This window comes from Loxodonta africana, chromosome 11 (assembly GCF_030014295.1).
Source record: "Loxodonta africana isolate mLoxAfr1 chromosome 11, mLoxAfr1.hap2, whole genome shotgun sequence".
Classification (NCBI taxonomy): domain Eukaryota; kingdom Metazoa; phylum Chordata; class Mammalia; order Proboscidea; family Elephantidae; genus Loxodonta; species Loxodonta africana.
The window spans coordinates 26,674,066-26,698,443 of NC_087352.1; the positions used below are offsets into that span (position 1 = coordinate 26,674,066).

The 24,378-nt window shown below is 44.3% G+C and overlaps 1 protein-coding gene across 1 annotated transcript in view; it reads left to right on the plus strand.

Moving 5' to 3' along the window:
- Nucleotides 1-2,487: 2,487 nt before the first annotated feature.
- The window catches only part of LOC100659978 (zinc finger protein 805-like), a 66,367-nt gene continuing 44,476 nt past the window's right edge, over nucleotides 2,488-24,378 (plus strand). The window contains 4 exon segments of the mRNA XM_010586638.3: nucleotides 2,488-2,924; nucleotides 5,565-5,691; nucleotides 10,974-11,069; nucleotides 18,253-19,703. Of these exon segments, the coding sequence (XP_010584940.3) occupies nucleotides 2,895-2,924; nucleotides 5,565-5,691; nucleotides 10,974-11,069; nucleotides 18,253-19,703 (1,704 nt within the window). The 5' untranslated portion in view covers nucleotides 2,488-2,894.

Sequence of the window (24,378 nt, forward strand, 5' to 3'; positions counted from 1 at the left end):
TATTTCCGTAGGTCTGAGAGACAAAGTTCATTATCCCTCCCCGATATCTAGGAAGAAAGGCCTTTTGATCTACTTCCAAAAATCAGGTAATGAAAATCTTATGGATCACAACAGTCTGATCTGCAACCCACCTTCTGGGTGGCCCAAGACCAGGCAGTGTTTAATTTTGTTGTGCCACGAGGTCACCATGAGTCACAGCAAGGAAGCTAACGGCAACAAAAACGTTCCAAATTGGAATCCTGAGCTTCCTTCCCAAGCCTCCTCCACTCATAGCTTCCCCTTCTCAGGATGGCACTCCCAGCTGCTGGAGCCAACTATATTACCCAGAGGTCCATGCACCATGTGGGACATTAATGGGCCAAAGGTGGCCCAGGAAAGGGCTAGCCATAGATGTGGATAATGTCTAGTAGGACTTCCAACATCCTCCTCCTGAATTTTTTTTTGTCTTGGCTGCTCTTTTGTCAGTCCCTCCAAAAAGATTCTCTCCAGTAGTTTTCTTTTGTCAGTCCTTCCAATAAGTTGCATGAAAAAATCCTGGTGTTTTTCAACAGTGAGTCTGTGAAACATCTCATTACATGGATGAATCTGGAAGGCGTTACGCTGAGAGGAATTAGTCCCAAAGGGACAAATATTGTATGAGACCACTATTATAAGAACTAAAGAAAAGGTTTAAACCCAGAAAAAAAAATTTTTTTGTTGGTTACAAGGGTGGGGAGGGAGGAAGAGGGCTATTCACTAACTAGATAGTAGACAAGAATTATTTTAGGTGAAGGGAAGGACAGCACACAATACAAGGGAAATTAGCACAACTGGACTAAACCAAAAGCTAAGAAGTTTCCTGACTGCAACCAAATGCTTCAAGGGACAGAGTAGCAGGGGCGGGGGCCTGGGGACCATCATTTTAGGGGACATCTAGGTCAATTGGCATAACGAAGTTTATTAAGAAAACGTTCTGCATCCCACTTTGGTGAGTGGTGTCTGGGGTCTTAAAAACTAGCAAGCAACCATCTAAGATGCATCAGTTGGTCCCAACCCACTGGGAGCAAAGGAGAATAAAGAACACCAAAGACACGAGGAAAATATGAGCCCAATAGACAGAAAGGGCCACATAAACCTGAGACTCTGCATCAGTCTGAGACGAGAAGAACTGGATGGTGCCCAGAGAGTCCGTGATGGAACAGGAGAAAAGTAGGGTGCAGACCTCAAATTCTAGTAAAAAGACCAGATTTAATGGTCTGACTGAGACTGGAGGGACCCCAGAGAACACGGCCCCCAGACTCTCTGTTAACCCAAAATTAAAACTATCCCCAAAGCCAACTCTTCAGACAAAGATTACCTAACAACGACAACAACATAAGACATAAAATGATACTGGTGAGGAGTGTGCTTCTTAGCTCAAGTAGACACATGAGACTAAGTGGGCAGTTCCTGTCCAGAGGCAAGATGAGAGGGCAGAGGGGGACAGGAGCTAGTTGAATGGACATGGGAAATACAGGCTGGAGGGGAGGAGTTTGCTGTCACATTATGGGGAGAGCAACTAGGATCATATAATAATGCGTGTATAAGTTTTTTATGAGAAACTGACTTGAATTGTAAACTTTCACTTAAAGCACAATTAAAAAAAAAAATCTTGTTTTTATCTGGAGTGTTAATGAATGTATAAGGAGCCCTGTTGGTGCAATGGTTAAGCACTCAGCTGCTAACCAAACACTTAGCAGCTCCTCAGGAAAATGACCTGGTGATTTGTTCCCATAAAGATTACAGTCTAGGAAACCCAGTGGGGCAGTTCTGCTCTGTCACATGGGGTCACCTATGAGTTGGATTCCACTCCAAGGCATGCAACAACAACCGATGATAGAGAAGGTAAAGGGAACTGGGAAGCGAGGAGCCTAGAAGAGAGCCTGGTTCCACACCTTTGCACTTGGTCTTTATCCCTGCGAATATACCCGCCTCCCAATCCTCGATTTCCCAGGTAGAAGAATGGATGGCCTCGCATCTGCCATTCCGTACTCTTGGAAATGAGGCGGATCTGACAGGGCGCTCTGGGCCTAGTGCCCGTTTTACACTGAAGAGGACTTGCTGGAAAGCAGACTTTTAACCAGTTTGTTTTGGGTCAACATAAGAATGCATAAGTGTTCTTGTATACGTATGGATTCGTAAGTATACATAAGCATCTTGTATACATGAACATACATAAGTCTTATGAGTCGTAATCAATGGCAACAGGTTTGGTTCTTTTTATACGTAAATTTTTTATACATAAGAATCACCTGGAGATCTTGTTAAAATGTAGATTGTGTTTCAGTATATCAAGTGGAAAGGCAGATTCTCAGAGAGGGGTCAAACCAAGAACCAGTTGGAATCTGTGCTGGAAAGGCACTCCTAGTCTGGATGGATGGAGCGGGAAACTACATCACCTAGAAGCCTGTGCGTCGATCCTCGGCGGCTGGTGCTGGGCCAATGACTACCAGGGAGAGGGGCGTTTCCTGCAGCCACATCGGCGGGGGCGGGACTTCCTGCTCCTCCGTAGAGTTCGCCATTTGCCTGTGGCGATCCCGTGTTTGCCGGCTTTGAAACCCTGAGGCTAGTTCAGTGCTGCTTCCCAGCCCTCTCTTCCAGACCCAGCCCCTATGTTCCAGTCGTGAACCCCGGTAACGGGTTGCTCCTGGCGCCCGACCAGGCCACGAGCTCTCCGGGACTCCACACCGCCCTTCATCCCCGCAGTTGCCAAGGGCGGCGCCCAGGGCCTGGTGCGACTTTCACTCGGGGAGACTGAGGCCCGGAGGGCGACAGTTGGCCGAGGTCCCCCAGCCAAGGCAGTGCAGGGTGGGGTCGGCGGGACCCGTCCCGGCCGCCCCCCTGTTCAGGCACTGCCCTCCTCACAGGGTCCCACGATGGCGGCGGCGCTGATGGACTCGGCCCAGGTGAGCGGAGGATGATTTCGGAATTGCTGATTCTAAGGGGAGATGGCTGGGCACCTGTACGGGCTGGGAGCCGAGAAGGTCACAGGGTTTCTCTTTGCAGTGATTTGGCTTGTCACTTTATCACCAGTCCTAAAGCAGTGTTGGGACTCTCGACACCTCCTCAGTAAGTTGTTGGAGAATGAATGAGGTTCTCTACGGGAGTTCTCATCGTACTTAGAGTAAATCTAACCCCCTACCTTGCCCTGCGGAGCCTGGTGGTGCAACGGTTAGGTGCTTGGATGCTAAGGAAAAGGTCTGGGGTTCGGACCCACCAGCGGCTCTACCGGAGAAAGAACTGGCAGCCTGCTCTGGTAAAGATTACAGCTTAGAAGTCTGTATGGGCCAGTTCTGCTCTGTCACATGGGGTCACTATGAGTTGGAATCGACTGGTTGTTACCCAGCAATGACAACAACATTGTCAGGACTCAGACTGCTGCTCAATAAGTTGTTGAAGAATTAATGATGCTCCCTCCGGGGTTCCCATCTTACTTTGAATAAACCCAGTCCCCAACCTTGACCTGCAAATCCCTGCCCAGTCCACCCTGACCAACAACCTCCAGCGTTGCCTCCTTACATTCTTCCCTTGCTCACTGCTCTCTGGACACACCAATTTGACTATGCTAGGTTTTCTTCCATTTCAGCCTTTGGCCTTACAGTTCCCACTGGGATACTGCCTGGGACACTGTTTCTCCATCTCTGGAGAGCTCCCCTATTCACATCCTTCCCGTCTCTGTTCAAATGTCACCCATTTGGAGTAGCTTTTCCTGGCAGTTCAGGCTAAAGTAGATCCTGCCCTACTTGCTTGTGGTCTGGCATTTTTTATAGGGAATCTGGCAAAATTACAAAAAGCCTGCTGGGGTGAGGTTTCCCAGCATGTGGTAGCAAAGAGGGAAATGAACAATCATTAACAAAAGATCCATGATTGCTGGCTGCTGTTGAGCCTTTGATACAGGATGTTGGGCAGTCATGGATCACCTGATTTAATCTTCAGCTCATCAGAGTTGGGTAGTAGTAATGTCACTTGTTTTACACAAGAGGCACTCAGGGCTCAGAGAGATTGAGTTACCCGCACAAGGTCACACAGCTCTCAGAAACTCGTACCCAATATGTTGACCACCAGAGCCTGTGCTTTTACCCACTACTCCACACAGTGAACTGGGAAGCCCTGAAGGTGACACCTAAAGTGAACTTTGCAAGGCAAGTAGGTGGTCCTTCCTGCAGTTGACTTTGGGCATATTGGGGAGGGAAGGTGGGCCATTCCAGGTAGAGGGAAGTATGTAGACAAAGGTGAAGTATTGGTTGTTTCAGGAGGCCCAAGAGGGCCTGTGTGGTTGCCATGGTCTCCACCCTCATCCACCACACACACCTGCATAGATTAGGTCCTGGGAGGGAGAGAGTGTGTGGTCCTTTGCTGGATGTTATTCCACCCTCAGTCAGTACAGACATTGTGGCCAGTCAAAGGCCCGTGTTCTCATGACAGTATTCTGCATTGTCTCTGCCACTCATGATTCCTGATCCTGAAGTGTCCTGGCCTGCTGTGAGGACTCTGGAAGGATAAAGAGGCTGGTGGTTCACTGTGAATCTCCCAGGAAGTCTTTCAGGACCAGGGGAGCCAGGGATGCAGGGAGCTGCCCAGCCCCTGCCACTGCCCAGGCAGGTGCCACCTGCAGGGCTTCTTTTGAGGGTTCAGTGATGACAGCTCTGCTCTTCTGCCCACATTCACAGAAATGTTTTCAGGAGTGACTATAATTGATTTAACAGCAGAAATGACTGGAAATGCTTCCCAACCTTGTTCCTATGAATTCTCTTTGGTAAAGGAGGGCTATCAAGGTTGTTCCATTGGACCTTGGAGCAGAGGGACCTATGTTCAAGTCCTGCCCCTGATCATAAGACATGTGACTCTGGGTGGATCAGTAGAGCCCCCTTGGCCTCAGGTTGAAGACTGTGATGTGGGAAGGATGATAGTGTTCGCCTCACTGCTGTGGGATGATTAATCCCAAAGCATGCTGAGCACTGGACGTTGTCTTTAAATCTCACAACTGTTGTAGATGGAGTGGGAGCTCTTATTGTATTGTTCCAGAAGTTGAGGCTCAGAGAAATGAAGCAAGCACCCCAAGGTCAGACAGCAGGTAAGTGTCGGATTTAAGAGTTTGGAGTCAAACCACAGGAATCTGGCTTCAGAGCTAGGGACTTATAGTTGCTTTAACATGGTGTATTGATCCCCTCAGCACAGGGAAGTTGCACAGTGAGGTGAGGGCCAGTGAGACGCAGCTGCTGGTATTATTATTCTTGTTGTCCTTTCCCTCTGACATCTCAGAGCCCTTACTGTCTGCATCTCTCAGTTTACATGGGATTGTCGTTGTCTTCTGTCATTCTCCGATGGCTCCACATGGAGGCTCCTCTTTCTTGCACTGTTTGATTCTGTTCAAAGTAGTGCCCTCCTATCCATTAAGCCCAGCACTGAGCTAGGCCCCCAGGAGTTAAACTCAGTGATCTAGGCCTTGAGTCTCTCTGCACCTTTATCATTGATGCAGAGACAGGCTCTAATCTCATCCCACAGCTTCCCAAGGCAAACACCACTGCCTCTGTTTGACTCTTCAGGTGTCTGTGACCTTTGAGGACGTGGCCGTGACCTTCACACAGGAGGAGTGGGGGCAGCTGGACCTGACCCAGAGGAGCCTGTACCAGGAGGTGATGCTGGAGAACTGTGGGCTGCTGGTCTCTCTGGGTAAGACCTCACCTCTCAACTGTGTGGGGGCCCTGCAGACTCCTTCATCCTACCCTTTTACTCCAGGCTTGGCTCATCAGGATGGCCTGTGGAGCCCACCCTCTCTTCTCCCCAAGCTTCAGTAATTTTCCACACTCATCTCTTCTTATCTGGTCTCTCCATGTCTCTTTGGGCAAGAAACAGTTCCCCTTTGGCTCACCTCCAAAGGGTAAGGATATGTTGGAAGGAAATAGGGTGCCTTGTGGAACCCAGAGGCAGGCACTTCAGCAGGGCTTCATGAAGGACTGCTATCAGTAATTCAGAAGAACCACAGTTGTGCCCTGGCTTCCAAGTCCCTTGTCCTGTCTTCTTTCTGCAGGTCTGCTCCTGTCACTGTGTTTGCACAGTGGCCTTTTCTGTCTCAGTGAGTTCGTGGCACAAAATAGCTACTGCAATCCTTGCTTTCTGGGGCCCCCAGGTTCCTTGTCACTACTCAGGTGCACGTTTATATTGCTTTTCTCTCTCTCTGTGTAGCTGGCCTCTGTGGGGCATCCTTGACACAGGAAATGGCCACCTGAGTCCACACTTCCCTCATTTCTCATCCCAGTGTCCAGCATAGGCTGCCCTCGGTTTGACTGGCCAAGCTTGGCTGTGTTAAATGTTCCCACAGTCTAGTTAGCAGGGCTATGAGTGATGGATGTTCTCCCAGACAGGGGTGAGTCAGGCAGGGCCCCCAGGAGGCATTTACCTTCAATGTCACCCAGTATTATTCTAAACAACATGATCTTGGCTATGAGATGTCTTTATTCCCTGGGGCCTTAGGATTGTCTCTGGTTTCCTAAAGCCTGGGCTATGATCCTCCACTGGTACAAGAGATAAGTTTAGAGCAGTACATTGCAGCAGTTGGCAGTTTTGCCCATCAGCAGACATTTAGCAAATTTGGCAATGTCTGGATGAATTTTTTTTTTTTTTTCAAATAATATTTTATCGTGTTTTCGGTAAAAGTTTACACAGTTTAAGTTCCCATTCAACAACTTTTACACAAGTTGTTCAGTGACATTGGTTACATTCTTCCCAATGCGTGAACATTCTCATTGTTTCCATCCTGGTTGTTCTGTTTCCATTCTGGATGAATTTTTGTTCTTCACACCTGGTGACGGGGGATGCTAGTGGCATCTAGTGAGAAAAAGCCAGAGATGCTGCTAAACATCCTGCAGTGCGTGGCTCAGTCCCCTCAGCAGAGAATCCCTCAGCCTCAGATGTCAGGAGTTCTGAGGTTGGTAAATCCTACCTTAGACAATTCTCTGCTTAGAGATAATGACCATCTGAGACCATTCAGTTTGGGACAGGGAAGTGTTACACATCCAAGGCAGTTCTTGAAACTCAGCTTAGGGTAAGACATGCCTATTTCCAGAGAACTGGAATTAGGTCCTGTTTCATTAAGAAGAGATCAAGCTGGAAAAGAGTGATACATATTTTATAAAGAAGTTTTTTTAAACAAAAAGTTCTCCATCTTGCTTTGCTGACCCCCCGCCCCGAGCTCACTCTTCTCCGATCGTGCTGGTTTCTGCAGTTTCCCCAAATGCACGTCCGCTTCGGGCCTCTGCACTTGCTGTTCTTGCTGCCTGGTGCATGCGTTCTGGTGTTTCACGTGGCCGGCCCCTTCTCAGCACAATACCACCTCTCTCCAGCTGTTTTCTGTTCACAAAATACCGTGTAAGTTCTTTCCTCTGTCACACTCGCTTTCTCCCATCACCCTGTTTATGTTGTTCTAAGCCAGTGGGGTGATATTGCCCCCACACCAGGGGATGTCTGGTAACGTGTGGAGATATTTTTGATGGTCACACCTGGGATGGATGTGCAACTGGCATCTAGTGGAGAGACCTGGAATGCTGCTAAGCATCCATATAAGATGCACAGAACACACACAGCAAAGAATTATTTGGACCAAAATGTCAGTCATGCCGAGGTTGAGAAACCCTGTTGTAAAGGGTACTGAGTCCAGGAGCCCAAGGGTAATGACAGTGATCATCACGATGATGACAGTAACAGTAATTGTTAACTGGTATTTTGGGTGATTGAGGGACACCCTGAGAAAGCCATTCCTGTTTTTCTTCTCTTTCTCACTTCTTGATTGTTGAGAGAATGTCTGGGTTTAGTGCTGAGTCTTTTCAAAAGAGGGAGCCACCTCAGACACACAGTCCTGAGCAGGCCGCCTGAGTTCTCCGGGGCCTTCTAGCGTTGTTTCAGTTGCATTGTAATCTTTCATGTGACCGACAAGTGGCTCTGATTATACCATTACCAGAACAATACAAGAATACATTTTTGAAGAAAGCTAAGAACCATAAAAAGAAACCCTGGTGGTCTAACAGGTAAATGCTCAGCTGCTAACCAAAAGGTTGGTGGTTCAAACCCACCCAGACGCTCCATGGAAGAAAGACCTGGCAATCTGCTCCTGTAAAGATAACAGCCTTGAAACCCTAAGGGGCAGTTCTGCTCTGTCACATGGGGTCACTTTGAGTTGGAATCTACTCAATAGCATACAACAACAATAAGAACCGTAAAAAGGGGGTCACTTTTAAGAAAAGCGATTATTAGTGTTCACAGCTAAGGTCACCTATCCACTGATCCCCTGCTAGGCCTGCTCTAGGTACTGTTTATGCTCTATCCATTCAATTATCTCAGCATCCCTGACCCTGGCCAAGTCTGGAAAACACAGCCGGTGTAGTGAGTCCCTCATAAAGCACAAATCTTCAGTGTAGGAGACACCTTCGTTTTGAAATGCTGTCCACTGTCATTTTTTTGTGGTAAAAGTCCTTTTTTGTTTGTGACTTGTGGATGCGAGTATATGGTATTTAGTGTTTATGTAAATGATTATATGTGACCATATCACCTGTGCATTACCGTTTTTTAATTTTTTTAATGGTTCGTGAAATGCCAAAGTTTGGGCATCACCTAGTCTGCCCCTCCTTTTGGCCTCGATTCCCTGAGGACTGAATCTTCACATTCATGTCCTCACCTCACCACCACTAACTGCTTGGTCCAAGGCTGCTGGCCCCATACAGGTATCTTCCTTCCCAGAGCCTGTGGGAGACCAGGGTCTGGAGCAAGACTCCCAGTGTTCAATCCCAGCTCCGCTCCTTAAAAGCCGTGTGGCCTTGGGCAAATTACCGAACTTCTCTGTGCCTCAGGTTGCTCGTTGGTAAAATGGGATAATATTGTATCTGCTGCACAGGGCTGTTGCAAGGATAAGTGAGTTCTGAAAAGGTCTCAGAACCATGCCTCGTGATACCTGGCTATATGCAGGTTAGCAGTGTGACCCCTACCACTGTTACTGCTGTTATTGTTATCATCTTTATGATCATCATCGCTTCTTGACTCAGCACCTTCTAGAACAATGTTTTCTCACTTCGTGGTTAAGTAACAGATGCCAGAGATGGCTAGACCTGGGTTTTCGTCTTGATTCAACCATTGGTCAGTTTTGTGTCCTTTGGCCAATTACTTTGTCTGCCTGAGCCTTGGTTTCTTTATCTACAGAATGGTGCTATATTTCCTGGAAATGCTGTGAGGAAATCCTAAAATAGATTGCCCATTTTGAAGAGCAGTATAAAACTCTGCATAGGATCTAAAAATAGACTTAGATCAGTGAAAATACATACCATGTTTCTCAATGAAAAGAGTCAACATTTTAAATATGTCCGTTATCTAAGTTACCCTGTAAGGTTAACTCAATTTTTTTTTTAAGTGATGCATTTAAAGTGCTTGGCACAGTCCCTGGGATTTGGTTATACCCCTTAGGTTGTAGTTTTTTACTTAGGATTGAAAAAAGGAGCCCATTGGCACAGCGGTTAAAGTGCTCAGCCACGAACAGGTCGTTGGTTCAAACCCACCAGCCACTGTGTGGAAGAAAGATGTGTCAGTCTGCTTCCATGAAGATTATAGCTTTGGAAATCCTGTGGGGCAGTTCTGCTCTGTTCTATAGGGTCACTGTGAGTCAGAATTGACAGCAGTGGGGTTGTTCTTTATTAGGATTGAAACTTCTGTGGCAGCGTGGCAAATTGATTAAGCACCTGGACTTAAGGGCTACATTTCAAAGAAATCTTCATAGGAAGTGACATTTGAGCTAAGACCCAAAGAGTTAGAGTCAGCATGTGGAGCAGGGTAGGGGAGAGAACAGCATTCTAGGTAGAAGGACCAGTGTGTGCAAAGGCCCTGAGATGGCGAGGCATATGACTCCTGACAGAGCTGAAGGAAGGTCTCATTCACTTTTCCACAGACTCATTACTGAGCTTGGTACTAGGCTTGCAGCAGACACCAGTGAGCATTTGCTTAGTGTTGACTGGCTGAATCTTGGGCTGTGGTTCAGACTCCGTTGGTTGAGCCTTCTGTGGGTCTGGTGTGCCTTCTATGGCTCTGGTGCTTTGGCCACTGACTTACCTACAGAGTCTTAAAAGTCATTTACCCCCGCATCTATCAATATACTTGTTGGTTTGCATCTAACAGAAGACAGCTCAAATGGGCTTCACCCTGAAGGAAATTTACTATCTTACCTAATGAGAAGCCCAGGGGTGGGGCTGGCACCTGGGTTGGTGGGTTGCAACCCGGTTGTCTGTCTGTTTGCTTCCTCTTCTTGGTCCAGATCCTCAAGTGGTTCTCTGGCGGTAGTTGCAGGATGCTTTGGGATGACAGCAACGGCATGTCCTCTTATTCAGCCTTCCTGGAATGAAAGCTTGCACTTCACAGAGTGGCCAGTTAGGTCACCTGCCTACCTCAGACTAGTGATGATCAGGATGTATTTGCAAACTGAGGACACCACCAGTGCTTCTTACCTTCCCTGGGTGTCAGAATCATCTGAGGATATTTAAAATCTGCTGATTTCCAGGCCTCCCCCTCAGAGTTTTGGTTTCAGTTGGTTGGTGAATGGGACCCATACCACCCCAGGGCATTCTGAGACACCGGCAGATTGAGACCCATTAACTTGGATTAAGTAGAAAACACCTTCTGGAAGGAGGGGCTATTTCCCTGGGTCTTACGGCTGTGTCTGAACACTGTTGGGATTCCGTAGGCTGGAGGTCAGAGGGAACAGTGTTGCCTGAACAGCTGGCACTACTGTCCACAGTCTTTGGGGCCCCAGGATGGTATTTGTGTCCTGGGTTTCCAGGTCACCGGTCAGTGTTTTGTTTGCTTGGATGGGAACAGCCTCATTCCAAGGTCTTGTTCCCATCCTGAAGTCCCAGACTAGACTGAGAGGTTTTATTTCTTCTCACAAAAATCCCTGTGTCCTCTTGCTTCTCCATGAACAGGGTGTCCTGTGCCCAAACCAGAGCTGATCTACGAGCTGGAGCTCAGGCAGGAGCTATGGGCTGTGAAGAAAGACCTGTTCCAAAGCACCTTTCCAGGTGGGTGACCAGGATCCGGCCAGGTGGAGGGCCCTGCAGCCTGCAGACTGTAAGACCACTAACCCTGGATCCCCTCAGGAAGTTGTTTTTTTTTTAATAATCTTTATTGTGCTTTAAGTGAAAGTTTACAGATGAAGTCAGTCTCTCACACAAAAACCCATATACACCTTGCTACACACACCCAGTTACTCTCCCCTTAGTGAGATAGCCTGCTGTCTCCCTCCACTCTCTCTTTTCGTGTCCTTTTTGCCAGCTTCTAACCCCCTCCACCCTCTCATCTCCCCTCCAGGCAGGAGATGCCAACATAGTCTCAAGTGTCCACCTGATCCAAGAAGCTCACTCCTCACCAGCATCCCTCTCCAACCCATTGTCCAGTCCAATCCATGTCTGAAGAGTTGGCTTCGGGAATGGTTCCTGTCCTGGGGCAACAGAAGGTCTGGGGGCCATGACCACCAGGGTCCTTCCAGTCTCAGTCAGGCCATTAAGTCTGGTCTTATGAGAATTTGGGGTCTGCATCCCACTGCTCTCCTGTTCCCTCAGGGGTTCTCTGTTGTGTTCCCTGTCAGGGCAGTCATCGGTTGTAGCCGGGCACGATCTAGTTCTTCTGGTCTCAGGATGATGTAGTCTCTGGTTCATGTGGCCCTTTCTGTCTCTTGGGCTCGTAATCACCTTGTGTCCTTGGTGTTCTTCATTCTCCTTTGATCCAGGTGGGTTGAGACCAATTGATGCATCTTAGATGGCTGCTTGCTAGCGTTTAAGACCCCAGACGCCACCCTTCAAAGTGGGATGCAGAATGTTTTCTTAATAGATTTTATTATGCCAGTTAACTTAGATGTCCCCTGAAACCATGGTCCCCAGACCCCTGCCCCTGTTACGCTAGCCTTCGAAGCATTCGGTTTATTCAGGAAATTTCTTTGCTTTTGGTTTATGTGCTGACCTCCCCTGTACTGTATGCCTTCTTTCCCTTCACCTAAAGTAGTTCTTATCTACTATCTAATTAGTGAATACCCCTCTCCCACCCTCCCTACCTCCCCCCTCTCGTAACCACAAAAGAATGTTTTCTTCTCAGTTTAAACTGTTTCTCAAGTTCTTATAATAGTGGTCTTATACGTATATTTGTCTTTTTGCAGCTGACTAATTTCAGCATAATGCCTTCCAGGTTCCTCCATGTTATGAAATGTTTCACAGATTCCTCACTGTTCTTTATCAATGCGTAGTATTCCATTGTGTGAATATACCATAATTTATTTATACATTCATCCATTGATGGGCACCTTGGTTGCTTCCATCTTTTTGCTGTTGTAAACAGTGCTGCAATAAACGTGGGTGTGCATATATCTGTTCGTGTAAAGGCTCTTATTTCTCTAGGATATATTCCAAGGAGTGGGATTGCTGGATCCTATGGTAGTTCTATTTCTAGCTTTTTAAGGAAGCGCCAAATCCATTTCCAAAGTGGTTGTACCATTTTACATTCCCACCAGCAGTGTAGAAGTGTTCCGATCTCTCCACAGCCTCTCCAACATTTATTATTTTGTGTTTCTTGGATTAATGTTTTTTTGTTGGAGTGAGGTGAAATCTCATTGTAGTTTTGATCTGCATTTCTTTAATGGCTAATGATCGTGAACATTTCCTCATATATCTGTTAGCTACCTGAATGTCTTCTTTAGTGAAGTGTCTATTCCTATCTTTTGCCCATTTTTTAATTGGGTTATTTGTCTTTTTGCAGTTGAGTTTTTGCAGTATTATGTAGATTTTAGAGATCAGGCGCTGATCAGAAATGTCATACGTAAAAACTTTTTCCCAGTCTGTAGGTAGTCTTTTTAGGTAATCTTTTTACTCTTCTGGTGAAGTCTTTGGATGAGCCTAAGCGTGTGATTTTTAGAAGCTCCCAGTTATCTAGTTTTTCTTCTACATTCTTTATGTTTTCTATACTGTTTATGCCATGTATTAGGGCTCTTGATGTTGTCCCTATTTTTTCTTCCATGATCTTTATCGTTTTAGATTTTATATTTAGGTCTTTGATCCATTTTGAGTTAGTTTTTGTGCATGGAGTGAGATATGGGTCTTGTTTCATTTTTTTTTCAGACGGATATCCAGTTATGCCAGCACCGTTTGTTAAAAAGACTGTCTTTTCCCCATTTAATTGACTTTGGGCCTTTGTCAAATATTAGCTGCTCATATGTGGATGAATTTATGTCTGGATTCTCAATTCTGTTCCATTGGTTCATGTATCTGTTGTTGTACCAGTACCAGGCTGTTTTGACTACTGTGGCAGTATAATAGGTTCTAAAATCAGGTAAAGTAAGGCCTCCTACTTATTCTTCTTTTTCAGTAATGCCTTGTTTATCCAGGGCCTTAGGAAGCTTTTTGTCATTACTTTTCTGGGGTTGTGGGAGCCATGGAGCTCTTTCGCCTGTGTTCCCTCTTTTCTCCCACCCCCATCACACACTTCACTGCTTTTGAGGAGGAGAGGCGTATGTAAGCCAAGATCAGGCTCTGGGCTCTTAACTACATGAGCTTAAAATTTTTTGAAATTTCTCACTTACCAGCCTTGTGACCCAAGCTAGCTGTTCTAACAAATGAACTCCAATCTTGGCGGCTCAGCAAATGAAAACTATTTCTGTCACTCATACCAGGATCCATGTGGACCAGAGCCCTGTAGCACCCAGTAGATAGTTACTCAAGGACCTAGGAGTCCTCTGTCGTCACCATGACATCCTGCAGTTGGCAGAGGACGAAGGAGAGAAGAGTCACAGCCACCTCTACACATCTCAGATCACTCACAGTCCGTTCAGAAGACCTGGGCATCTGGTCAAACCTGGGTGCATGAGTACAGTTGGTCAAGTTGTGTGCCCAAGGAGAAGAGCAAATGATTTCGTCAGTATCCACTCAGTCAACTATGTTCCATCTATTCCTGAAAAATGATGGTAGTAATAGTTTTTGTGTTATCAGGTTGTTTGAGGATGTAATCAAGATAATGTGCGAAACTACTTACTTAGCGCAGCGCCAGACCCACAGTAAGTGGCTCATCAAAAGTCAGCTGCTAGTATTATTTATGTCTTGATATTAGCTATAATCAGTAATGGTAATATCTCACCTTTCCTTCTGAACTCTGAGGAAAAAGAGCCATTCTTTCTCTCCCGTTGACTCTTTCCTGCTATACTTCACATCCCACATTCTCTATCCACCCATCTTTCTCATTGTCAATCAGATGCTCAAAAAGAGTCCCCTGTCCCATGTCTTCCTGTCTCTACTGTTTGGTAAAACCTCAAGGTGCCATTTGGCCTTTTCTGCCCTGCATCTGGCCTGCTGAGGGCACTTGTTGATTGGTGCCACTGCAGAGTCATGCTCTCTCCTCCCTGGTACTCAGCCAGCCAGTGAGCGTCTCATTCCAGCCCCTCTTCAGCCCTTCAGGGTCTCCTCTAAACTTTCAGTCCCTCCGTCCCACATCTCTACATGACTGTCTCAGGCACCTCTGACCTGCCTTGTGACCTGAAGAATGTCACATGATCTCGTTTCTCAGCCTGTCTTTGTAGTTTCTCAGCCTGTCTTTGTTGTTTCTCAATGTGCATAACAAGGAACCCATGATACTGCTCACTCTTCCCACCTCCCAAGTTTCAGTGAATGGTCCTGCCATCTCAGCAGGTTAGAAGACTGATTACAGTCTCAGACAATCCTTAACACTTCCATTTCCATCAATCCCTACATCCAAAAAAAAAAAACAAGCCCACTGCTGTCAAATTGATTCTGACTCATAGCATCATTACATCCAGCCACCCCATATTCTGTCTTTTTACATTATACACACCTCCTGAATCCTCACCTCCATCAGATCTGTCCTCACACTTAGCCTAAGCTCTCATCATCTTTTTTCTGGGTGATGCTGATAGACTCCTAACTAGTCCCTCCACGTGTGCTCTGAGCCTCTCTGGTCAATGCCATGTCCAGCGCCAACTCCCCAAGCCACTCAGACCTTGTTCCAGATTGCCACTTCCCCAGCCGGTGATGTCTCACCGTATGACTGGTGATGTGTCAGCATGTTTTCATGTCGAAGGTGAAGTCTACCTCCTCATATTGCTTGACCTTTATCTTAGTTGTCTAATGCCACTATTACAGAAATACCACAAGTGGGTGGCTTTGACAAACAGGAATTTACTGTCTCACGGTTTGGGAGGCTAGAAGTCTGAATTCAGGGTGCCGGCTCTAGGGGAAGGTTTTCTCTCTCTCTTGGCTCTGGGGGAATGTCCTTGTGTCTTTTTAGCTTCTATTCCTTGGTTCCTTGGTGATCCTCATGTGGCATGGCATCTTTCTTCCCCCATCTTGGCTTGCTTGCTCTTTTTATATCTCAAAAGAGATTGACTCAAGACACACCCTACACTGATATGGCCTCATTAGCATAACAAAGAAAACTCTTTCCCAAATGGGATTATAACCACAGGTATAGAAGTTAGGATTTACAACACATATTTTTGGGTGACACAGCTGAATCCGTAACAACTTTCAACCCTTACACACTGATCTGAAACTCATATCTGCAGCTTCCCATCTCACCTTCCTAGAGGAGGTCTTGCCCTGGCCACGGCCAGTTCTGGCACCAGAGTCTACACGACGCTTTCTGTCGTGCCTGTCCTCTTTTGATCATCATCACGTCTGTGGGAATTTTTTTCCATGTGGTTACCCTTAGTTGCCTTTGTTTCATTTTTGTACTGTGTAGTATTCTCATTGTGTGAAAAACTGCCGTTGATTTTTGCGTTTTTCTCCTGATGGACATGTGTGTTGTCTTCAGTTTTGGGGCATTACGTTGTTCATTCATTGGTTTTCTGCTGTCCCGTATTCTGTTGCTTGGCTCTATTGCAGTGTATCCATCCACTCCCTGGGATGTTGAATTGTTTACATTTTTTTTTATTCACACACGTGGTGCTGCTGTGAACATTCGTGTACATGGGTCCTGTAGCACATGTGTAGGGTGTCTTTTGGTAATTGTCTTAGTGAGCTAGTGCTGCAATAACAGAAATACCACGAGTGGCTGGCCTTAACCAACAGAAATTGATTTCGTCACCGATTAGGATAGAAATCTGATGTAGGGTGCAGCTCTAGGGGAAGTTCTTTGTCTCTTTCAGCTTCTGTTCTGCGGTTTCTTGGTGATCTTCATGGGGCATCAGTCTTCCCCATTTGTCTTTGCTTGTTTCCATGCCTAAGCTGCTCCTTTTATATCTCAAAAGTGATTGGTTTAAGACACACCTTACAAGGATAGGACCTTATTACAAATAGACCCTATTCCCAAGTGGAGTTACATCCATAGGTACAGGGGTTAGGATTTACAACACATATTTTTAGGGGACACAATTCAATCCTAACAGTAACATCTCTAGGTGTGCAATTATTGGATTACAGGCTATGTGAATGTTCAGTTTTACAATTCCCATTGTTTCCTAAAGAGAGTATACCAATTTAAACTTCACAAGGAAAATACAAGAGGTTCCATCGATCCATTTCTTTTCCAATACATAATACTTTAAGGATTCTTAGTTTTTGCCAGTCAAATCAGTAAAATATGGTATCTTACCTGATCTTGATTAGTGGTTCATGTTTCGGAATTTGGGCCCTTCATCATGTCTCGTAGTCTGTATCTTCTGTGAAATATCCATTTGTGATTATTTTTCTATTAAGTTGTTTGCCCTTCTCTCTTTGATTTGTAGTGATTATTTGTACATTCCTGATAGTAATTTTTTATCAATTATATTTGCTGCAGATATATTCTTCTAGTTTTTGACCTTATTTTTTTCACTACCTTTAATGTATATTTTGGATGGTTTTTATTTTAGTGTAGTCTGATTTATAAATCTTTTATGATTAATGGTTTTATTACTTAGGAAGTAATCTTGCTTTATTTACCCCAGTATCCAAAAGATGGTCTCATTTATTTTATCCTACAAGTACTAAAATTTGGTATTTGACATTTAAGCATTTATTGATCTGAGGTTGATTTTGAATATGGAGTGTAGAAGGAACACAATTTTATGTGTTCCCCATAGGAGTAGCCACATTTTCTAGCTCTGCTTACTAAACAGTCTCTCGTTTCACTAATGAGCTGCTCTGCTGTGTATCGGAAGTCCATGTATGTGTGAGCTTGTTACTAAGCTCGCTCTTCTTTCTCATTGCCAGTTGATCTGAGCTTTGTGCCAGTACCACACTGCCTTGAAGATTTATTACTTCATAATAATGCTGTTACCTGATAGGGTAGATCCCTCCTCCTTATTCTTCCCCAGGAATATTATTGGCTGTACGCTCTTTTATAAGAATTGTAGAATCAGCTTATTAAGTTCCATGATAAACTCAGTTGAAACTGATTTTTCATGAAGTTATGTTGAATTCTTATATTGATTTGGCTAGAACTGTCAGCTTTATATTATTAAGTTCTCCATTTATATAGATCTTCTTTAATGTCTTCAAGTAAAGTGTTATAATCTTACTCATTTAGATGATGCTTGTTTTGCTAGTCTTTTCACCTAGCTGTTCCTCAGGCATACCAGACTCAGTATGTCCACTCAGATCCTGCTCATGTTCTACCTTACAAGCCCTGTCCTGGGAGTGGCTGCGCTCATCCCCACCACCACCCAAGTCAGAACCTTGGCAGTCAGCCTCCCTGTGTCCTGCCTATCTCTGCTTTCTCAGCAGCACCCTCTTTTCCTGCATGGCCATTCCCTGGGTCCTCTTCTATGTCTTTGTATGTTCTGTCTCTTAAGGCTGCAGCCACCTTCCCACTCTCTGTGTCAACTCCTGCATCTCCCTTAGGACTCACCACATGGAGTCCTTCCTCTGAAACATCTCCCCTGTTCTCTTCCCATCTCCTATTTGGGCTGGGTTAAGTACCCCTTCCTATTGTTCTTGTAGCACCGAGAGATGTCCTCACTTACAGCAAACTCAGCACACACAGTGTCATTATTACACTGTCCACCCATACCATGTCCCCATCCCCTGTCCCATACTTACCCTCTGGCCTCCCTTTGAAGACGTCAAGGACCAGGAAAGAAAGAATTGGCAAGCCTGAGTTTCAGAAATGTCCAAACACTACAGGCACAGAGGCGCTATTTCCGTTTTTATTTCCTTACTGAAGTCGTGCTTTTGTTTGTTCTGTGTTGTCATTATTAATAGGCCCTTTTGTATGTTTGATGTCTTTCAGGGGATAAAGCAAAACTTGAGAACACAGAGCCAACTGCACCTGAGCCGGCTTTGTCTGAGGGACCATCAGACCAGGGACAACTGACACTGGGAGCCTCCAGGGACTCCCATTTGGGGCGAGACAGGAATCAGGAGGGGCCGCCAGAAATACAGGACCAGCACTCAAGGCCGGGGATAAATCCCCAGAAAGTGCAGTTTCCTGGGAAAATGAACATGGAACATGATGGGATGGGGACAGATGATGGTGCATATTCAAGAATTCTTCAGGAGCGAGTCTCCCCAGGCCATGCTGTCCATGATGGTAACTCATGTGGACCAGCTAAAGATGCCATGACTCATGAAGAGAGACACCCCTATGTATGCAAGGAATGTGGCAAAGTGTTTAACAAAAAACGTCTCCTTGCTCAACATGAGCGAATTCACTCTGGAGTGAAGCCCTATGAGTGCACAGAGTGTGGGAAGTTCTTTAGAAAGAGCACGTATCTCCTTCAACACCACATGGTCCATACAGGGGAGAAACCCTACGGGTGCACAGAGTGTGGGAAGGCCTTCAACCGCAGGTCACACCTTACGCAGCACCAGCGGATTCACAGTGGAGAGAAGCCATATAAGTGCAGTGAATGTGGAAAGGCCTTCACCCACCGCTCCACTTTTGTCTTGCACAAGAGGAGCCACACTGGAGAAAAACCATTTGTTTGCAAAGAGTGTGGAAAAGCCTTTCGTGATCGGCCAGGCTTTATTCGACACTACCTCATTCACAGTGGAGAGAATCCCTATGAGTGCTTCGAGTGTGGGAAGGTCTTCAAACACAGGTCATACCTCATGTGGCACCAGCAGACTCACACTGGGGAGAAGCCCTATGAGTGTAGTGAGTGTGGGAAAGCTTTCTGTGAGAGCGCAGCCCTCATTCACCACTACATCATCCACACTGGGGAAAAGCCCTTTGAGTGCACGGAGTGTGGGAAGGCCTTTAATCACAGGTCATACCTCAAGAGGCACCAGCGGATTCATACCGGGGAGAAGCCCTATGTGTGCAGTGAATGTGGAAAGGCTTTCACTCACTGCTCTACATACATCTTACATAAAAGGGCCCACACTGGGGAAAAACCTTTTGAGTGCAAAGAGTGTGGGAAAGCCTTTAGCAGTCGGGCTGACCTCATTCGACACTACACCATCCATACTGGAGAGAAGCCCCATGAGTGCATTGAGTGTGGGAAGGCCTTCAGCCGCAGATCTGGCCTCACGAGACACCAGCGGATTCACAGTGGAGAGAAGCCCTATGAGTGCATCGAATGTGGGAAAACTTTCTGTTGGAGCACAAATCTCATTCGACACTCTATCATCCACACTCGAGAGAAGCCCTATGAGTGCAGTGAATGTGGGAAGGCCTTCTGTCGCAGCTCATCCCTTACGCAGCACCAAAGGATTCATACTGGGAGAAGTCCTATCACTGTAACAGATGTGGAAAGACCTTTTAACAGTGGGCAAACTTCAGTCAACATCCAAGAACTCTTATTGGGGAAAGACTTTTTGAATGTAACCACTGAGGAAAATCTGTGGCCAGAGGAACCATCCTACTCAGCATCTGATTGTTCATACCAAAGGGAAAGCCCACAAATGTCATCCCTGTGAGGAAGTGTTCTGGAGCAGATAATCACTTGTCATCTAAAGAGTCAGAAATTGACCTACCTAGACTCTGAGTCTACATCCAAAATTCATCCAGGAGAGAGACCCAGTGGCCATTGTGCACTTAGGAAAACCTTCAGCCACATCTTTCTCCTCAGTTTACACTGCAGAGTTATCTCAGGAATATTTTTTAAAAGAAGGAGACGTAGAGGAGAATATAGAAAAAAATGGAAACAACGTCTTTCAGATTCTCTACCAAGCCTGTGATAATTTGTCATTACTTCCTTATTTGGGGAGAGGGGAGTATTGTATCAAGATAAAGGGCCTTGCGCCTCTATGATTTCTCTATATACATTCACTGCTATCCGGTGTCAGAAGAGTTTAGTCAGTTGAAGGCAGGGATGAAAACCTTAAAAGTCTAATTGGTTCTACAATATTGTCTGTAATCTTCAAGAGTCTAAGTCTATGAGAAATATGTTGGTTTGATATTGAAATACTTTTATATCTAAGGACATAAAGACACACATACACATGGGCACATTTATTGCACATTTAGGACCGTTGTTTTAAAAAGCAAACCCTTTATTCATGTGGTTTTAAACACCTAAAACGCTTTTTGTTGGTCCTGATCTACTTTTTTTTATTTTATTGCTGTAGCTATATAGTAAATCTTATAGTTGGATAAAGGATTCCTTTCTCTGTTCTTCTTTAACTTTCCATCCTACAAATTTCCACCCTACTGTTTTAGCTCCATCCCACAAATTTCCATTAGTTTTAATTACATTTTTACTCAGTTCTAAATATTTCTCGATCCTTTCTGAGACGTCCTCTGTTGACTTGTGGATTATTTAGAGGTATACTTTTAAATTTCCTAGAGTTTATAGTATTTCCTGTTATTTTTCTGTTACTGATTTCTAGTTCGTTTCATGTTTGGTTTGAACATGTGTTCTGCGTGATTTCAAAACATTTAAATTTGTTGAAGTTTGTTTTATGACCCAGGAAATGGTCTCTAGTTGAATGTGCCATGGGTGCTTGATAAAAACAAGTATTCTGCTGTTGTTGGGTTGTTTTCTGTAAACGTCTATGAGATCCTGTTGGTTGATGGTGTGATTCAGATTCTCTATACTCCTGCTGATTTTCTCTCTAGTTTTACTATCACTTTCTGAGAGTGCTGCTGAAGTTCCCAGCTATAATTGTGGAATTGTCTATTCTTTAAGTTCTGTCAGGTTTTGCTTCATGTACTTCAAAGCTCTTTTGCTTGGTTCATACATATTTAGGATTGCTGTATACATTTTTTTTTATATTTTGACCCCTTTGTCATTATGTAACATCCCTCTTGTTTCTGTTAATTCCCTTGGCTCTGAAGTATTATTTAATATGATATTAATATAACCACTCCTGCATTGTATGATTAATGTTTGCATGGTTTATCTTTTTCCATCATTTTATTTTCAACCTTCCCTATATCATTATATTTGAAGTAAGTTTCTTGTGAACAGCTTGAAGTCCAGTCATGCTTTTTTATCCATTCTGCCAATTCCTATCTTTTAATTGGTGTATTTAAACCGTTTACATTTAAAGTAACTACTGATATGTTCTAAAAAAAAAAAAAAAACCAATGGTTTAAGTCTGCCATTTTATGATTTGTTTTCAGTTTCTTCTCACATTTCTATCTCCTCTATTGTTTCTATTGTTATTTTTGTGTTTTTCTTTTGTTTTGCATTCGTTTTTGCTTTCTGTATTCAACATTTTTCTAGAATTCTATCTCAGTATTATAATTTGAGTATATTTCTTTGTCTAATTTTTTTTCTTTTTAGTGATTGTTCTAGGTATTTCAATGTATGGTGTTGTTAGGTGCTGCTGAGTCAGTTCCAACTCATAGCGACCCCATGTACCACAGAAGGAAACACTGCCCAGTCCTGCACCATCCTCACAATCATTGTTATCCTTGAGCCCATTGTTGCAGCCACTGTGTCAATGCATCTTGTTGTGGGTCTTCCTCTTTTTTGCTGACACTGTACTTTACCAAGCATGATGTCATTCTCCAGGGACTGATCGCTCCTGATAACATGTCCAAAGTATGTGAGACGTAATCTCGCCCTTCTTCTAAGGAGCATTCTGGCTGTACTTCTTTCAAGACAGATTTGTTCGTTCTCCTGGCAGTCCATGGTATGTTCAGTATTCTTCACCAACACCATAATTTGAAGGTGTCAGTTCTTCCTCAGTCTTCCTTATTCATTTTCCAGCTTTCACATGCATATGAGGAGATTGAAAACATCATGGCTTGGGTCAGGCACACCTTAGTCTTCAAGGTGATATCTTTCCTTTTGAACACTTTAAAGAAGTCTTTTGCAGCAGATTTGCCCAGTGCAATGGGTCAGTTGATCTCTTGACTGCTGTTTCCAAGGTGTTGGTAGTGGATCCAAGTAAAATGAAATCCTTGACAACGTCAAAATTTTTTCCATTTATGATGATGTTGCTTACTGGTCCAGTTGTGAGAATTTTTGTTTTCTTTATGTTAAGGTGTAATCCACACTGAGGGCTGTGGTCTTCTATTTTCATCAGTAAGTACTTCAAGTCCTCTTCACTTTCAGCAAGTAGGGTTGTGTCATCTGCATAACGCAGGTTGTTAATGCATCTTCCTCCAGTCCTGATGCCATGTTCTTCTTCACATAGTCTAGCTTCTTCAGTTATTTGCTCAGCACACAGATTGAATAAGTATGGTGAAAGGATCCAACCCTGATGCATACCTTTCCTGACTTTAAACCACGCAGTATCCCCCTGTTCTGTTTGAACCGCTGCTTTTTGATCTATGTACAGGTTACTCATGGGCAGAATTAAGTGTTCTGGAATTCCCATTCTTTGCAGTATTATCCATAATTTGTTACGATCCACACAGTCAAATGCTTTTGCATAATCAATAAAACACAGGTAAACATCATTCTGGTATTCTCTACTTTAGATCTGTCTCACATCTGCAATAATATCCCTGGTTTCATGTCTTCTTCTAAATCTGGCTTGAATTTCCAGCAGTTTCCTGTCAAGGTACTACTGCAACTGCTTTTGAATGATCTTAAGCAAAATTTTACTTGTGTATGAAATTAATGATATTGTTCGATAACTCCCGCATTCTGTTGGATCACCTTTCTTTAGAATCGGCATAAATATGGATCTCTTCCAGGCAGGTGACCAGGTAGCTGTCTTCCAAATTTCTTGGCATAGATGAGTGAGCACTTCCAGCACTGTATCCATTTGTCGAAAAATCTCAGTTGGTATTCTGTCAATTCCTAGAGCGTGGTTTTTTGCCAATGCCTTCAGTGCAGCTTGGATCTCTTCCTTGAGTACTGTTGGTTCTTGATCATATGCTGCCTTCTGAAATGGTTGAACACTGACCAATTCTTTTTGGTATAGTGACTCTGTATTCCTTCCATTTGTTTCAGTGCTTCCTGTGTTGTTTTATATTTTCCCCCATAAAATCCTTCAGTAATTCAATTCAAGGCTTGAATTTTTTCATTTCTTTCAGCTTGAGAAATGCTGAGTGTGTTATTCCCTTTTGGTTTTCTATCTCCAGGTCTTTGCATGTGTCATTTTCATACTTTACTTTTTCTTGAGCCGCCCTTTGAAACCTTCTGTTCAGCTCTTTTACTTCATCATTTCTTCCATTTGGTTTAGCTACTCTACGTTCAGGAGCAAATTTTAGAGTCCTCTTCTCACATCCATTTTGGTCTTTTCTTTCTTTCCTGGCTTTTTAGTGACTTTTTGCTTTCTTCATGTTTGATGTCCTTGATGTCATTCTGCAACTCATCTGGTCTTCAGCCATTAGCGTTCAGTGCATCAAATCTGTTCTTGAGATGGTCTCTAAATTCAAGTGGGATATACTCAAAGTCATACTTTGGCTCTTGTGGACTTGTTCTAATTTTCTTGAGCTTCAACTCAAACTTGCATATGAGCGATTGATGGTCTGTTCCACGGTAGGCTCCTGGCCTTGCTCTGACTGATGCTATTAAGCTCCTCCGTTGTCTCTTTTCGGAGATGTAGTCTGTTTGATTCCTGTGTATTCCATCTGGCGAGTCCACGTGTATAGTTGCTGTTTATGTTGTTGAAAAAAGGTATTTGCAATGAAGAAGTCGTTGGTCTTGTGAAATTCTATCATGCAATCTCCAGCATGATTTCTATCACCAAGATCATATTGTCCAACTGCCGACCGTTCTTTGTTTCCAACTCTCGCATTCCAATTACCAGTAATTACCAGTGCATCCTGATTGCATGTTTGATCAATTTCAGACTGCAGAAATTGGTAAAAATTTTCAATTTCTTCATCTTTGGCCTTAGTGGTTGATACGTAAATTTGAATAATAGTCATATTAACTGATCTTTCTTGTAGGCATATGGATATTATCCTATCACTGACAGCATTTATATACATTGACTATTGAAATGTATTTCAATGTATATGTGTAACTTACTACAGTCTACTGGTATCAACATTTTAGCACTTTGA